The sequence below is a fragment of the Stegodyphus dumicola genome, chromosome 2, assembly GCF_044657685.1.
Source record: "Stegodyphus dumicola isolate Sdum_Otavi_A_Nest chromosome 2, ASM4465768v1".
In the NCBI taxonomy this organism is placed as follows: domain Eukaryota; kingdom Metazoa; phylum Arthropoda; class Arachnida; order Araneae; family Eresidae; genus Stegodyphus; species Stegodyphus dumicola.
Window position 1 is genome coordinate 115,311,558 of NC_140769.1, and position 12,205 is coordinate 115,323,762.

At 29.6% G+C, this 12,205-nt stretch overlaps 2 protein-coding genes across 4 annotated transcripts in view; one reads left to right on the plus strand and one right to left on the minus strand.

Moving 5' to 3' along the window:
* Positions 1-5,120, plus strand: part of LOC118188530 (solute carrier family 12 member 2-like) — a 325,874-nt gene extending 320,754 nt beyond the window's left edge. For all 3 annotated transcript variants that reach the window (XM_085811044.1, XM_085811045.1, XM_085811046.1), the window contains exons 21-24: positions 895-981; positions 1,068-1,167; positions 3,019-3,086; positions 3,193-5,120. In XM_085811044.1, coding sequence (XP_085667170.1) covers positions 895-981; positions 1,068-1,167; positions 3,019-3,086; positions 3,193-3,328 — 391 coding nt within the window. In that variant the 3' untranslated portion in view covers positions 3,329-5,120. The remainder of the gene's footprint in view (positions 1-894; positions 982-1,067; positions 1,168-3,018; positions 3,087-3,192) is intronic.
* Positions 5,121-7,752: 2,632 nt separating this feature from the next.
* The window catches only part of LOC118188532 (betaine--homocysteine S-methyltransferase 1-like), an 80,177-nt gene continuing 75,724 nt past the window's right edge, over positions 7,753-12,205 (minus strand). The window contains exons 7-8 of the mRNA XM_035358985.2: positions 11,739-11,967; positions 7,753-8,142 (exon numbers count right to left, since the gene is read on the minus strand). Coding sequence (XP_035214876.2) covers positions 7,968-8,142; positions 11,739-11,967 — 404 coding nt within the window. The 3' untranslated portion in view covers positions 7,753-7,967. The remainder of the gene's footprint in view (positions 8,143-11,738; positions 11,968-12,205) is intronic.

The window sequence follows — 12,205 nt, forward strand, 5'->3', positions numbered from 1 at the left end:
TTGCAAAAATTTGCTGTGTGTGAATGAAACTTCATAAAAATCATGTACTGGCATTGATGAGTATTTTTCAGCAATCCTTCATCGGATTCTTTCCACTCATTTGTTATCTCCATCCTTCCCCTTCTCTTCATTAGCAGTATATGTTCTCTTGTTTCATTGTTATCTTCAGAGATTGTGGTGGGAACATAGTTATCTACATCTACCCAAGCCCACTCTTCCATTTCATTAATACTAACCTTCTTCAAACATGTAACTAAATCCAAAATGTTGACCAACAGTGTATTAAACACTCCTTGCTAAAGTATTAATTAAAAAGTATTAAAAGAATTAGCTTATATAATATGTGATTTTAATAACTTTAAAAACCTTTTCTGCAATTTACATATATTTCATATGTAAATTAATGTGATTTCTAATATCTTGCTAAACTTAAACTTTTGCCAAAACAGCATTTGTGTTTAAAAAATAAGAGCATTCTGAAGTATTTTTGCATAATTTTTTTTTAAGTCTAGAGAGAATCATTAAGCATTGTGAGTTTCAAATACATAATTGTTTATGAGGGCCCACCAGTGGGCAAGCGGTAACATCGCTGAACACTGGTAGTTCGGTCCGAGATTCGAATCCCGCAAACGGGCTGGCTGCATGGGCGTTTTCGTGGTTTTCCCCATGTGTAATGTGTATACAAGCCAGTTTCCCTTAGAAAGTCCTCCCCAAAGACATCCCTCTCTCAAGGCAGATAGCCCTCGAGTGCTTTGCCGTAATCTAATAAAATAAAACCAAACCATAATTGTTTATGCAAATACACCTTCCTTTTATTAATATTAAAAACTCATCTGAAAATATTTAGCTTAGAGTAATCAATTAGTAAAATATGATTTTTAAATTTTTTTTTAGTATGGCAGCATTACTGAATAAATTTCGGATTGATTATTCTGATGTCACAGTAATTCCTGATATTGTGAAACCACCTGAAGAAGCCAGGTAGAGTAGTGTAATGTAACCTATAATTTCCTTTTAAACAAAAATTCTGGTCTACTCTGTGACATGCTATTGTTTATTTTTTGCAGCAAAAAAGAATTTGAAGCTTTGATCACAAAATGGCAAAGTGATGGAGATGATGGGAAATGCTTCATAACTGAATCAGAAATTTATGCTTTAAAAGATAAGGTAAAATAATTTATTTCAAACTTGGCTCAAATTTCTTGTCAAATTGATTGTTGCTATATTTTTGTACCTATAAATGTATATGTATAATTAATTAATACTGGAACATTATTCATTTTGGAATTTTATCTACTATCTATCAAACGACAGAAAAGTGATGCAATTTTATTTTCACAACTAAAAATGTTTAAAACCACTGTTATTTTGATCATGGCTATGACTTTCATGTTGAATATAAATCATAATAATGGGATCAGCAAATTTCTGTGTTAAATTCTTCTGTTTAGTGATAATAGTTATTATTATTTTTAAAAAATTGCATTTAATTCGTTTTACATTGTTCCCATGATAAAAATCAATGTTAGTCACGTTGCTCAATGTAAGAAGAGTCCCAAAATAAGGTTAAAATTCTAATATGTGCACAAATAATCAAGCAATAAACATCTCCATAATGAATACTTGTATAATACTTAATACAAATTAGAAGATATTAGATTTTCATATTTTTTCTAATAAATCTGTAAGCCAATTTTCAAAATATTTGAGTGCTATTTTTAAATAATAAACTGATAGCTTCACCTCAAATAACTTACTTGATTAATTCATTAATTTTTAATAGTATTAGCTGTATGTTGAAAATTCAATCATATTTATTGCATTAAATGTTGTCGAGAGCAAACACATATATAATTAAATAATACCTTCAGTGAAATGGCTAAGTGTTTGATATAGTTAAAAGTCGTTAATTCAGGCACCCATAATCTGAGATGATCTATAATCCAGGCCTCAAAGCTACAAACTTTCTGCGCATGCGTTGCATTGACGCATGTGCATAAGACCTTTACGGCTGCGCATATGCGTGTGCCGCCGCGGCGTGCAATGAATTGGAAGTTGATCTGTCAGCACTATCCTTATCTTCAGGCCAGGTGTTTTTATTTTATTTGGTTTATAATTCCTTACTAAATGTAGTATTTCATCTCGATGTACTCCGTCTTTGATATGATTTAAATCAAATTCCTCGTCATTATAATTCGCTTCTAATAGTGAAGAAAGTGACACAGAGGTTATTGAAAACGAAAAAATTTCGACTGACAAATTAGTTGGTATTTTCGACACAGCAATTACAGGACTTGAACAGCGGAACTTTGGAACTGAACAAGAAATTATGTCTGTTTATAGAATTAAAGAGAAAGTATTATCACATAAAACGAAGCAACTTAAACAACTTACATTGAAAGAAATGTTTAATAAAGTAAACAAATAAATATTAATCTCTTTTTTATTATTATTATTAATTTTTTGTTAATTTTGATACCCTTTAGATCATAATTGTTCTTTATTTCATAAATTACGGTTTCATATTTTTAATTTTATAATTTCTGCATGCCATTTTACCAGATTTAAACTGATGATCTATAATCCGGAATCGCTGAAGTCCCGACGAGTCCGGATTAATGACTTTTGACTGTATATCTATTTTAAACATGATATAGTGTAAAATCATTTTCCTTAATTCTTGAATCAGTATGGCCTTTGAATCTACTCATTTTCGTGCACTGTATGCATATGGTATTTATTACTTGTCTTTTTGTAATTACTCCTTTTTCATATTTTTGCATTTATTCAGATGTTATTTAAATCTTAAAAAGTATCAGAACAAAATAAATTAAATAACAAGGTAATGCATCCTAAGCATCATTGAACCTTGTGACAAGATAAAAGTAGTCATGCCACTCAGAAAGTTTGTTTTAGAATTGATCTTTTTAATGATATTTGTTGCATAATTATAAGATGAAACATTTATTTATTTACTTATTTTAGTGGTCAAGTTATCAAAATATTATTTTTTTCTAGACAAATCGTCATATTCGACTTTCGGAGTTGTTGCGTAAACATTCTAAGGATTCTGTTCTGATAGTCATGTAAGTATAATTCATCATTTTATAATCGCATTATCAAATAATTATACAGTTTGCTTGTCATGTAATTTAACATTCTTATGTTAAATATGTATTTTTATAATTTTAGGACATTGCCAATGCCTAGGAAAAGTACATGTTCAGCAGCACTATATATGGCATGGTTAGAAACTCTTACTAAAGATATGCCACCATTTCTACTCATACGTGGCAATCAAACCAGTGTACTTACATTTTATTCTTAAGTCCTTTACTGTACATACATTCTTATCATACATCAGACTGTGATTTGACGAATAATGAGAATTCTAAAAATTATGGGTTGCCCTTTTTTGAGTAAAAAAGGAAACCTGGATTTGTCTTTAAATAATTAAATCACAATAGTGTTAGAGTTGGCACATATCAAACAATATTAAAAAAAAAAAAAAAAAGTAGGGTTTACTGAATTTTATTATATAAAAGTTTTTCTTTTATAAATTTTTTCAGTTCACTCTCAGGTTAATGAAAATATTTATTGAGCTTAAAGTGAAGTTAAATCAGAGCAAGTTTCTGATTCCTACTTCATATGTTCCTTCAAGTAAAAGTATTCATACAGTTTCACATTTCATATTAGTCCTTTTGAACTTATATGGTTCCATATTTATACATGTGCCAATTTTGTACATTGACAGATTTCCTTTTTATTGTATTTGTTATGTGTTATTTCACATATATAAATCTTATGTTGATTGTTGTAAAATCCTTTTAATGTGCACTTTTAAAATGTCAGTTCTAAAGGCAGAAAGGAAGACAAGTGTGAATGCTTTATAAAAATCCTTTACTTAAATTTAATCATTTTTTTTTTTTTTTTTTTTTTTTTTTGTATTTGAGTTCAACATATTCATCAGCATTTTGATATTAGGTTTAAAACATTTTAGTTAAAACTCTGAATACAATTCTATATCTTAAATAAAATTATTCAAATGTAAACACACAAATTAAATAATTACATATTGAACAGTTAGCTTTTCTTTCATGCTGCTTTTTACTAAAGTCCTGTACTGCATATAAATTATAATTTAACACTAAACTGTTTTAATTGTATGATGTTTAACTTTCTTCTCCGCCCACAAATCTTTCTTGTGTGTGTCAACAGAATGCTTTGATGCCGTCTGTTGTCTCAGCAGGCACTTCCTTCATTGCATAATATTCAGTACATTATGCACTACATATACGGATTTTAGTTATGTTTATGTTAACCACATATATAAACTATTGTAGAATATAAATATCAATAAATAATTGTAATATATTTTCATATGTAATTTTTTTATATTAAAAAATTATATATTCCTTGATTTGTGACAAATATTACAAGTCTTCATCACCATGTGCAATTATATTGCTCTATTTTGACTTCTGTAAAAAAATTAATATACCTAATAATAGAACATATGTATTAAAATCTAATATATTAGTACTTTGATATTGATAATCAGCAAAAACGTGTTGCATGTCCTTTGTAAAGAAAACATTTTGTTATCAATTGAACACACAATAACTTAATTATTTTTAAGCCTCCAAAATGTGAAGTCAACAGCTGGTACTGTTTGAAGTTGTATTAAATAGATTCTATGGTTTTTATCTAGTGATTAAGACCAAAGACAATATTTAATACAGATTTGTGAAATATTTATTTTGAATATTAGCACATATTTAACAAATGTTATAATAACTTAGTAGATCCAAAATATTATGATTAATATACAAATGAAACACAATTATCAATGAAGTTGTAAAAGTGTTTTTCTTGTATCCATCACATAAATAATGTATTTCATTATTTTTGTTTTTCATATCTCAACTGAATTAAACAGACATGAAATACTGTGATTGAGCTCATTCCATTCTTGTATATAATATCACTGATCATTAACCATTTCATGTTCCTTTGGCATTCCTTAAAATATTTTAAAAACAAAATGATATAATTTTATATTCTTTGCTATCCATGTAAACTGTACCTGTTGTGTCAATGAAATAAAAATTTTAAAAGTATCTGTGTTGCATGTATTAAAAAACTGAAAATTTTAAATACCTTTAATGGTGGAAAATAATACAAAGTCTTGTTTAACACTTTTACTGCCGGTCATGTGAAGTTGTATTGATAGTTAATGCTGTGTCATAGAAATAGATTATTCCCATATGCCGACTTATTATAAGAAATGATTTAAAAGAGGTAATAAAAGTTTATTCTTTGAAGCACAATGATTACTAAGCCTTTAAGCATAGAATTTTATTACTACGCACCAGCGCATGATCAGCACTAGAGGTAAAATTACTTCTGCAATTGCACATTACACGCTGGGGTATGGCAATTAAAAGTGAATCAAAATAAATAACAATATGCATTATTTTGGTATGAAACTTTATCACAAAAAATATATATATTACAAATTAATTTATTACAAGATAGTTACAATGATTTTATTGCAAACTATATATTTCAGAATGTTATTTGTGCATGATCTTTACATGAAATGAAACTTTGTTTCAATTCCAAACCACATACATTTACAACTAGCTTCTAACCTTCACTTCATGCCAATACCAGAATATGTATTCAAAATGTAATTTTGATTTTACATAGTGGCAAAGCTGGGAATTTCAAATCATTGCTGGTTGCCAATTTAGATACTATATTTTTATAAATATTTTTTTTTAATTTGCTTAATGCTAATTGCTATTCAAAACATGGAACTGGCAGGTTATATGTGGCTACACATCAGACTTCTTTTAAACTGGATTTATTGTTCATTTCTTTTGGTAAATGTGATAATATTAATCATTTTATTTTTCTTTATTCGTCATTCAATTTCTAGATGATTTTGTGATATAATTCATTTTTCTTATTCTTTTCTAAAATACTAAAGTTGTTTTATGTGCCAGAGTGCAATGAAAAATAAACAGCATCTATTTAGCACAGGAGTTCCCAACTGGGTCGATATATTGACCCTTTGAGGGTGGATGGAATTTTAAAGGAGGTCAATATTGATCAATGGGTCGATAGCCATGCACCAGCAATTAATCTTAATGATTCCAAGATCAAATCAAGATCTTAATGATTAAAAAAAATTAATTAAATTTATAATAAATTTAATAATGATACAAAGTTGTTATCATGTAACAAAAAATCATATAAAATAAATGTAAGAGAAAAACACACTAACATTTTTAATATATTTTTTAACACTAGAACGGCGGTAGGGGTAATTTTGACTTCTGAACACTTTTGACCATTGATTACTTTTGTTTTATTGGAAGAAATCGTTTGAAATTTTTTTACTTTTCCTAAATCAATAATATTTGTAAAAAAATTTTCAGCATTCTAGGTTTGTTAGTTTTTGAAATATTGGCATGTATTCCTAGAACGACAAACGGGGGTCATTTTGACCCCTTTACTTTTATCCTTCTTTCTGCTCGAGGCATTGTCAAATGACCTATGAAAAATTAGCAACGTCCCTTTACGCTGTGAGAATATATTCCCTATCGTTTTCTGATAGTCTGATATTTTTCTACTTTTTTCAGCTTTTACAAAATATGTCTAATAAGCGGAAAAGAGGTCTTACGGGTGAAGAAATTTAAAAATTGTTGCAGGAGCTATCTGAAAATGAGTCTGACAGAGGTGAAATTGATAATTTTTTTGTAGAAACTGAAGATGAATTCCAGACACAAACTATTAGTGAATCCAAGGACAGCTTGGGGAATACTATTTTGGAAAGAAACTATATCAAGAGATAGATTCAAAGAAATAAAACGATTTTTAAGGTTCGATGAAAAGACAACAAGATCTACTCAATTACAGACTGATAAATTTGCTCTTGCATCAGATATGTGGAACAAACTGCAAAACGTGCTACCGGCCATGACAAAATATTACAGTTGATGAACAATTATTCCCATCTAAAGCTAGGTGTAGATTTACAAAATATATGCCTAAGAAACCTGACAAATTTGGAATAAAATTTTGGTTATCTGTCGACGTTGATACTAAATACTTCTTGAATGGATCTCCTTGTCTAGGAAAAGATGAAACAGCGAAGCGTCAATTACGTTTGTCTGAAAATGTTGTCATAAAGTTAACAGAGCCACATCTATACAAAGGGAGGAATATTACCACAGATAACTACTTTACTAGCATTAAATTAGCAGAAATGCTAAAATAAAAAAGTACAACTATGGTCGGCACAATGAAAAAGAACAGAAGAGAAACTCCTATATCTTTGAAAAATAAGCGTAGTAATCTTTATTCATCAACAATAGTGAAACATGATATCACACTTACCATCTATCAAGGCAAAAAAAACAGAAGTTTTTTCTACTGAGCTCATTACATTCTACTGTAAAAACTGAAGACAGTCTCAAGAAGTTGCTTTATTCAATAGCATTTTACAACACAACAAAGTATGGTGTGGATATTTTTGTTTTTGCTGCAATTTAAACCCATCAGCTTAACTCATGTTCTCTTCCATTCTAAAAGAAATCTGTTGTATACACCACATGACTTCCTTTACAAAACAAAATTAATAGTTTTTCAGGGCAAATTGCCCCTTTGGAGTAATTTTTTTTTTGTTTTTGTTTTTGTTTTTGTTTTTCACACAATGGATGTAATACAAATAACGGACTAAAATTATATTTTATGGTGACAAAATTTTTATTCATAGTCAAAAAATACAAATGCACTTTGACTGATCCAGATATGTTTAAAATTAAAAATTACATTTAATAAAAGCTGACAAAACATTACATATTATGACCACAGGAACACATTGTGTTCAGGAAATAGTCATCTTGTGAAAACAAGAATTTTTTTAAAAAAAGTATAAAACTACATGAAATTCATTTTCATTTAGAGTTATGAGCAAATACTTTCTGCAATTCTTCAACAGTAGTGGATTCAGGTTTCTGTTTTAACTCTTCAGATCCTGCAGTAACTCCCCAGTTATCTGGTTTAGAAAATGCACTGGAATATGGACGGCCTGTTGATGGATTCAGGTTTTCCCAGTAAGATTTTCTTGCCCTAAAATTACAAAATTGCTTCAAATTTTAATTTTTTTTTCAAAAAACGTATTAGATTTTTTGCTCTTCAAGTAAATACTTTTAATGCTATATTTTACAGAATTATTAGGCACTATTTCTGTTTAGCTAAAAAAATGAATTTTTAACTAGTATTAATCTACAAAACCGAATTAACCCTTCCAGGACACGCGTCCCATATACAACTTAGAACGTCTCTTATAGCGGGGCATCCCATCCATGCATTGCTAGAGATTGCATTCAAAGGACGGGTGATGCATATACGCATTTTAAGCTGGAACATTTTTCTGAAGACCACTAAATGGCATCCTATGTCCATTACTTTTGAAATGAACACAGTTTTAGGTTTCTGACCTTGAGTTTGATATATTCTGCTTGACTTATTTTACTCATCAGCTTTTGGGAGAGAAAGCGTAAACAGAGGTGAGCTCTTTAAGTCGCTGCATGCTAATGAAAACATTCGCATGTCTGATTTATATCCAATTCCTTTTTTTATTCTATTTTTTCCTTTACTATGTACGGCCTTTTAGGGTTAGTCAGTGGAGTATTGTTACGTTTTGCATTGCCTTCAGATATATTTCTGTTTCTTCTCTTTTTATTTCGGAAAGCCTCATCTCCAGTCTTTTATGGCGGGAAGGCGCTATTTATCAGAGGAAGAATACCCTCGTATGGTCAATGAACCATTTAATTAACGCAGATGAGAGTGATGATTCATTTTCAAAAGAGTTAGAAAGTGATACTTCTCCGTGCTTCGAAATTTACCACACTCAGTCTTCATTTTAAATTTTGTTACTTCTTACTGTAGTCTTTATTGTGTTGTTTTATTAATTTTAAAACTTTATTTATGGATCTTATCAATTAAAACTTTGGAATAATTTGAATAGCGCTTCCGAAAATTATTTTACAAGATAAGCAATTTTTTAAGTATATTTTCATGTAAAATAAAGAAAAAAAACGTTATTAAGGGCTAATTTTAACATATATAAGAGCTCAAGTAATAATCTAAAATAATAACAAAAATTACGATGCTAGAAACGAAACTGGTTTTTTTTTTTCCCCTGATTTTTTTTTATAAAATTAGGCTTAGCGTTGCAAAACCTCCGTTCTGTACGGTGACTGCCTTCGATTCCTTTCCGTCCCGCACGGGCATCTTAAACAAAGGTGCACCATCATGAAAAGGTTAATAAAACATTATTCTTTCCAACTGAATGCATACATGTATGCATAAACACTTTCATACAATAATAATAATAATAAATCAATAGGAAAAAAAATCATGACATGCAAGATTTTTTTTAATTTCTTTGTACTTATAACAAATAATACAGATTGCCTTCTTGAAATAAAATGTAATAAAAAATGTATACACAGTGAGAGAGAGGCCCCTTGATATATTTACAATTATGAACATTTAAAAATATGAATTACAAAAGTTTTCAAAAATGTTTTAGTTTTATAAATACAGTCAAATAACGAAAATCCAAGAATTCCTGAAATCTGCGTTGCCTCTCAAAATATAAACATTAAGTTTATAGGTTCCAGAAACCTCACCATTGAGTATGAAATATTGAAGAAAAAATACCTACCGAATAATAATGAGTCATAATGGAAATACCAAATTATTGACATCATGATAAAAGTTTTTTCCCTTCTAATCTGCATCGAGGTAAAAAGCAGATGATTGACTCAACTGTTCTTTCAAGTTCACGATTCATGTTGTTGTATTTTCTGAGCTTTGTTATTTCAGGAGATTATTTAGCACTGCTTTTTTTTTTTTTTTTTTAATCCGGATATTTTGTGGATAAATTAAGAATATTTTTAATTTCAGCCCTTTCTAATACTATTGCAGATAAGAAATGCACTCAGGGTTTTACTGCTTGCAACGTTGAAAAATGTTAACACATTGCATTGACAGTAACGCAAAAAGTCCAAATTCTGCAAAAGATGGAGGCAGGTGCTACTCCTCGGTTTATAGCAGAATCGTATGGAATTGCGACACAATTGTGTATGATATACGGAAAAAATAAAGAAAAGCTGTTGAAATTTTACAGCAACAGTGATTCTAACATCGAAATCCGAAACCGGAAATCTTTGCATAAGGCGAAATCAGCAAGCCTTGAAGCTGTGTACATATAATACAATGAATAATATAATCAATTTACATATGTAATAATAATTTAATGCATATAATAAGTTATTGCAATAATGTATATAATAATTTAATTAAATCTATCTAATATGCCTTTTTATTTTGCACTTTTAGTCTGAATATTATGATTTATCTTTTCTGTCCTAAAATCCGCACAACCTCTGGTCTCAAGCTTTGCGGATTTCTGGACTTCTACTGTAGTATTTAATGCTCAATTTTCACCTATATATCAAATGCAGCAAGGATCTGTATGCAGACAGGTATCAGCTCTGGAAAAGTAATGATGGTCATTAACCACAAAGCAAAGGTGCAATTATATTTATCCTTTACAACTCTATTTACACAGATATCATTCAAGAAATTGAATGCAGCTATTGTTTTGAAAGAGTTTAAATTTTTTTTTTCTTCAAGATACTCATTTATAAAACAAGTTTAAAAGAATTTCTAGCCATTTCACTTGATGAGATACACTGATGTCATTTGCAAATTAAATAAATAAAATGTTGTCCAAATATTTTTGTAAAAAATTTCTGATCCAAAGCAGTTATATAAAGTTTTGGCAAAGCTTTAAGGAACTTGCATTCAACAGTAACTTCAAGAACAATGGGAAGACCTAAGTTGGTATAAAGTTCACGGATAAAGGTCAGACTTTGAAAAATGCAGTTAATTTATTTCTGCAGTAGACTTAATTCTTCCAGTATAACGATATGAAATTTTACCGTTGTAAAAGCAAAATGCAGAAGTACAGTGCACTCTTGATTCATTGGCTTACAAATTATCCTTGCATGGCAGTGCAAATGCACATGCACTCAAAAGCTATGCATGAGAATGAGTAAAAAACAAATATGATCAAGTCTGAGCATGTTCTAGAATCTGCTGAATTGTGTCTAGGTTTGGTTTCAATGATTACTTTGAAGAAGTTGATGCAATAACTGAAGTTGTACAACAAAAACTGAAAATCTACAATTTTTTAAAAATATCAGTCAGGAAAATATCAAGGAATGGTTAAATGGCAATATTTGACTCAGCTGGACTTCAATACCTAAATGATGCAGATATTATTTCAAATGTCACAAGAATAAAAGAGGCAGACAGCAGTACTAAAAATACAAGCAAAAATACTCACAATAACGTTAGTCCTAAATAGCAATAACTTCTGTTAAATTCTATTGGACTTCAATGATCAAAGGGGATTCGAATACAGTGATGAAATAGCACTTTGAAAAACATGCACCAAACTTTGACAAATATTTAATGTTCTTAAAAACAAAGTAAAATTACTCATTTTTTTAAAGAAATAAACATATGCAATATGCATGAAAATTGATAGTTTCGTTTATCTGTGTTTTTCATTTACCCATGATCTGATACCTCAGCATTAGCCCAGATAATCGAAAATACACTGTATAATAAATTTATATTCACAATACCTTGCTCGAACCCAGGGTTTTGTATGCATCTTTAAACCTTCACCCCATGGATCATGCTTCTTGGATGATTCTGGTTGTTTTCCTCTTTCCTTAGCAAGCTCCTCCGAAACAGCTCTGATATGATATGATTCAAATCCACAACAGCCACCAATGTATCGAACACCCAGATCATATGCTTCCCTTGCATAATGTTGCATCTCCCATCTTGTACAAACCCTTGGTTCCAATGCTTTAAGAAAAGTTATAGGCATTAAATCTTAAACAAGTAAAAGTATAAAAATGTAGAAAATCATGTAAACATACTTTTAAGCAAATAAAGTTCCAACATATATTTTACAGAAATTTTACATCAAGTGTCTAGGTGTCTAGGTTTCTAAATTTTGACAATCTTAGACATATCAAGAATAGAACATTGTAATTCCTGAGTATTTCTGAATGCTTTTATCTCTCTTCAGACGAAAATTAGC